The 5,797-nt window shown below is 39.0% G+C and overlaps 1 protein-coding gene across 1 annotated transcript in view; it reads right to left on the bottom strand.

Annotated features, from left to right (window-relative positions):
* LOC109912525 (probable ATP-dependent RNA helicase DHX35) overlaps positions 1-5,298 on the bottom strand; it is a 53,595-nt gene extending 48,297 nt beyond the window's left edge. Inside the window, exons 1-3 of the mRNA XM_048608539.1 lie at positions 5,194-5,298; positions 2,532-2,665; positions 1,691-1,779 (exon numbers count right to left, since the gene is read on the bottom strand). Of these exons, the coding sequence (XP_048464496.1) occupies positions 1,691-1,779; positions 2,532-2,665; positions 5,194-5,233 (263 nt within the window). The 5' untranslated portion in view covers positions 5,234-5,298. The remainder of the gene's footprint in view (positions 1-1,690; positions 1,780-2,531; positions 2,666-5,193) is intronic.
* Positions 5,299-5,797: the final 499 nt, after the last annotated feature.

Here is a 5,797-nt window from a genome sequence, read left to right as displayed (position 1 = left end):
CTATCCTCTCCTCTATCCCTCTTCTATCCGCCTCCCACTCTCTCCCTATTTATTTCAAAACCCCCTTCCCCTCCCCCTTTTCTGATGAAGGGTCTAGGCCCGAAACGTCAGCCTCTCTGCTCCTATGATGCTGCTTGGCCTGCTGTGTTCATCCAGCCCTGCACCTTGTTGTCTCGGATTCTCCAGCATCTGCAGTTCCTACTATCTCTAGACATGTCTTCATTGTGGTAAACAGCCTCTGTACTCACTAAGAACAGGGATTTCAATGCAGGTTTCCTGAAGGTTTTGAAAAATAAGAAACCATCGAACCCTTGAATGTTCCACTTCTGTATTTACATACTAAAGTGTCAGTTTGGCCTAGTGGTAGCACTTGAAAAAAATTGTGGGTTGGATCTTCCATCCACAGATTTGAACGCCTTATCTGAACTGACATTACAATGCAATACTGAGAGAATCAGAGATGCCAGATCAAATGTTAAATTGAGGCCCCATCTTTCTGTTCAGCTGAATGTAAAAGACCTAGTGGTCCTATTCAAAGAGTAGAAAATTCTTCCAATGCTCAAGTCATCAGCAACATTACCATTGCTGGCTTCTCAAGCACCTGCAATTTCATTCACTTCACTAGCAATAGCCATATAATCAGCTGCCAAGATCCTAAACTCTAGAATTCCCTCCTTACACCTCTCCACTTTTCTACTTCTTTTACCTACTTTATGGCACTCCTTAAAACCAACCCTTTTTGATTGAGCTTTTACTCATTTGCCTAATATCTCATTAAGTGGCTGGGTCTCAAATTTCCTCTCATAATACTCCGGTGAAGCAACTCAGTCAATTTTATGATGTTAAAAGTGCCATATAAATACAAGTTGCTACATACAATTTGAGTTGCTGTAATTGCTTTCATTCGAAATAACAGGAAACACACATGACACAGCTGAAGGTATGCAGAAAAATACCAAAGAAAACTGTATTCTCTTTGACATTTTTGAGTTCAAGTTTTGTTCCTGTTAAAAATGGACAACATTGATGGACTCAAAATGACCAACACTGATCACAATCATACTTCCGGAACCCCTGTATTGTACAGACATTTCAGCTGAAGCTGACACAAAGGACACAAAGACAAGCTACCTGCTTCCGGCCAGCTGTCTCAAAGGGCAACATCAAGACCCATTATGCTAAAAAAATCTAATGCTTTTACAGTTGCTTGGTCACCTTGCAATGGAAATTAAGCTACATTGTCGGTTAACAAACTTCTCCTTAGCCTGCAGTGGTGAACCCTCAGCATCTGAAATGTTTTTGTCACATGACTGAAATCAGAGCTTGTTGATTTGTTTAAATGCACGATTCTGTAATTCTAAATCAGATGCTGCCTTAACGTTATGAGAAGAGCAGCTCCAGGCTTTCGCAGCTAGAAGGTCTGCTCTTCATCTCTCTCTCTCAAAAGCATCAGAAAACATCTCAGATATTCCTTGCCAAACTGGACTATTTCTCAGAGTACAAGAAAGAACATACAAAGATTGCAACTTTGACTGCCATCCAAATGCATCTCAGCTCTCAGAAAAAGAATTACAGCAAGATCAGCCAACTGACAGACTCCCAATTGGAAGAAGTTAATTTACATTTCAAGGTGACCAGATAACGGCAAAAGCATCAGTGCTCTTTCTGGAATGATGGGCTTTCATATTGCCCTTTGTCTACAGATAGCTGGAAGCAGGTAGTTTGTCTTTTGTCCTTTGACTCCAAGTCACATAAGTGAATACCAACATCGTTGATTTTCTAAAAAAAAATTAATAAGTTGTCAGTCCTTTCCTTTCTTTCTACCTTGTGTGCTTTCTGTGCATAAAATAGCTAAGCAATTCCTCGTAACTTGAATGTTTTGTTATTAAACCTTACATTTGATTTTAACTTAAAGGACTTTAAAATAAAACAAAGGCAAAGTTGCATTCTGAAACAAAAGTGGTTTGGATAAGATGCTTTTGCTTATCTCAATAAGGGACAAGAGTAAAACTGAAAGGAGTAAATTAAATAGTACCTCACAGTCTCATGCGTAAGAGTGAAAAAGCAATAATAATTTAAATTCACCCCTATTTCCCTTTTGTCCATGACACATGACAAAACTTTTTAGCTGGCTATGTAGAGCTGTCCAATATATCTTACTATTTATTACCGTAATTTACATGCTGCATCCTTGTGGAAAATATGATAGATTGAAATATTTTCATTTTTTAAAAATCTAATTTCATGAAAATAAAACTGAAAAAAACTTGTCTGCCCTTTATTAAGAAAAAGATAAAAACTAGCCCAAAATAATTCATCTCTCAAACAAGCATAAATTATAAGACAAAACAAAGATCTGCAGATGCTGGAGATCTGAAAAAAAAAAGAAATTGCTGGAGAAACCCAGCAAGTCTGGCTGCATCAGTGCAGAGAAAATAGAAACAGAAACAGCATAAATAAGTCAACTTCTAGAAGTAAACTTAAATATGGGTGTCAAATAATAAATCTAAGTTATTCCATTGTAAATATACCTTAAAGATAGGAAGCTTTTGCCTCTGTTGTTCAATGGAGAGGGATGCATATCGATTGTAAATCACTGCAGTGCCACTTGCTTCTGCAGAACTCATTCGCTCCTCGGATATACTCACTCCAGGTCCCTCAGTACCTAAGCAACGGGATACAGTGAAACCCAATTTTAAAATATGTATTTTTACTTGAAATAAAACTTAATCTTTCTCATTTCCCTCCTGAAGGCTCACATTCCTGCCAAGGGTTGTGTTTAAACTGTGAACTTTCTCAAAAATTAGACGAGGTATTTAGCAGATTAGTCAATCATAAAATACATTTCAGTCCTACCCATCATTCACATTAAGTCATAATGTGTCATTGTCAGAAATATGGTTAATGTTTTCCCCTCCACTGCCCCAAATTTGAAAAGAAGGTAGGACATTACAAACATAAGAAATAGGAGCAAAGATCATTTGGCCCCTCACCCCTTTCTAGTCAAATGGCATAATCCTACAATTATGGCCAGTCCTGATCCCTTTAAGAGCATCAGCTGTAGCTTAGAGTCACCATTTGTGCTGCTTAATCAAAAGGAAGTGGGTTCAATTCTTTCTCCAGAAAACTGAGTACACAAATCAAGGCTGACACTCGGGGAGTACTGCACTGTCAGAGGTGCCGATTTCAGATGGCCTGTAAAATGAAGGCCCAGTGAGAAATTTCTGTTTCTTACATAACAACAGTGACTAGACTTCAAAAGTACTTGTTGGTTATAAAAGCATTTTCAGACATTCTTGAAGGACATCTGATAAACATGAATTCTTTCCAATGTCAGCACTCATTTTTATAGCCAGAAACAAAACTATGAAAGTAAGGACATTTCAGTTGGATTGCTTGGAATCCAAATTCACCAAAGGTCATATTTTATTTCAATCTGTTCACAGAATGTGGGCAGAGGTGGCAAAGCATTCATTGTCCAGCTCTAGTTGCACTTGGGAAGGTCACAGTGAATTGCCACCTTTAAGACAGCCAAGTTGCTTGTTCAGGCAGTCAGTTAAGAGTCAACTACAGTACTTTGCAATGATGTGGAGTCACATGCTGGCCAGATCAGATAAGGAAGTCAGATTTCCTTCCGAAAAGGATATTAGTGAAACAGATGGATTTTTACTACAATCCAGTAGTCCATTACTGATACCATTTTTTAAAACTCCAGATTTAATTTAATTGAATTTAAATTCCCTAGTTTTCATAGTGATATTTCAATTCACATCTCCCAGTTGTTAGTCCGGGCCTTTGGAGTGCTCACCCTATAATGTGGCCCGTGTTCTTATTCCTCACAAGATGACACTCCAATGCATTGTCTCACTATTCATTAGGATGGCAGCATTTATGGCCAATTCCTAGTAACCTTTGAGAAACTACTTTCTTGAAACATTACAGCCCATTTGCTGTATGTAGACCCACAGTGCTATTCAGGTGGGAACTCCACCTTTCCTATAAGAATCACGTTCTCAGTCATGTAATCATCACTGGTGGTAAAAAGAACTAGGGTATTTCCAGACAGTCACATGGGACAAAGGAGATACACTGAGCCCACTGCTGCTCCTACAGGCCAGCATTTGATTAAAGTCAGTCAGAAAGGAAACTTCATCCTTCATTGCAACTAAGGAATCTCAGAAGAGCCCAGTGTGATGATGTTGTTGCTGGCCATTTACAAACATACTGATGTTCTTCAGGGTTTTAATCACCCAAAAGCTTACAAACCGCTTAGTACCTGAGGTTTCTAAACATAAATTCCTATAAAAAAATTAAAACAAAAAAAATGCTGAAGAAACTCAGCAGGTCTGGCAGCATCTATGGAGAGAGATGCAGAATTAATGTTTCAAGTTCAATATGCCTCTTCTTCAGAACACCAAAGATTCTGCCAGACTTGCTGAGCTTCTTCAGCATTTTTTAAGTGTTAAATTTGATATAAGACATTTACTGTTATCAACCTCAGACAATGAGCAGTTTGTAAACCGTTGCTTATGACTGCACTATAAAGAAAGCGCATGGAAATAAAAATAAATACTGCAGATGCTGGAGATCTGAAATATAAAGAGAAAATACTGGAGACTCTCAACAGTATGGCAGCATCATCAGAGTTCTGAAGAAGAGATAAATCGAACTTGATATATTAACTCGGTTTCTCTCTCCACAGACGCTGCCAGACCTGCTGGGTGTATCCATATTTCTTCTTTTAACTTCTGATCTCTAGCATTCGCAGCAATTTGCTTTTATGTTTTTGTAAATTCTTTATAAGATGTGATCACAAGACCTTAGGAGCAGGAAGGGGTTAGTCTGAGGCTCAATTCTTGACCGAGAAGTCGGCCAGAGCAAGAATAAACACAACACCAAAAGGACATGAGGGGGGTGTTGGAGAATGATCAGGAAACTTTGTCGGGTATTTAAACGTCGAGATAAAGTTACCATAACCAATTCTCTGGGAACCTTCCTGCGATACTCCCTTTTCCCAAATTGACATAATACGTCCATTCTGACAGCAACCCCCAGCCGTCCTCTTCGTATTAGAACGTACAAGATTTTTCTTTAATTTATGGCTCTGTGGGCTACCTGCCGCTCCGCAGCAACATCCCCCGCGCCGGTGCCGCTCCGGCTTTTAACTTATTCCCTTCAATATTTCATTTTTACCTGGTTTCCAAAACTTCGGCACTAGCATGGGGGCCGCCATCTTGGTGTGAAAGGTCACCGGGAGATCTGCCAATCACTGTGACGTCACCGCTGGGGAGCCCAGCTCCTCTTTGCAGAGTTGCATTGGGACACATTCAGCCCAGTTATGACAACCTTGGTAATTTTTAGGAATAAAAGGAATAACATATGTAAACGTCGCAATGCACTTGTTGGTTTGCTTAGCGGTAGGCCAACTAGAAGAATAAATGATGACTCCTGATTTACCTCACAGACATTTGAGTGTTGGAACACTGATTTAAACAAAAGAAAACACTGCAACTATAATATAAATATTTCAAAATGATTTTTTTTTTCAAAAAAGGAAAAGAAAGGTGTGACCAGAACTTTTGAACTGGCAGAAGAATTTGAATGAGTTAAGTGGCGTGGGATAAATTAAAACTAAAATAGCCTTGGAGGTAAAGAGATTAAAGCATTGGATGTGGTATTAGATAACGATGATAAGTTGCTAGAAGTGATGGAGTTGATCGCTCTGAGGAAACAGCTAAGCAAACAAATCGTCTTAGCACCAAAACTTTAGTGTTACGGCTCGAGGGTGGAATCGGAG

This window comes from Rhincodon typus, chromosome 19, assembly GCF_021869965.1.
Source record: "Rhincodon typus isolate 14 chromosome 19, sRhiTyp1.1, whole genome shotgun sequence".
NCBI classification, from domain to species: domain Eukaryota; kingdom Metazoa; phylum Chordata; class Chondrichthyes; order Orectolobiformes; family Rhincodontidae; genus Rhincodon; species Rhincodon typus.
The sequence above is the reverse complement of the archived record's forward strand: the minus strand, read 5'-3'. Positions and strand labels throughout refer to the sequence as shown.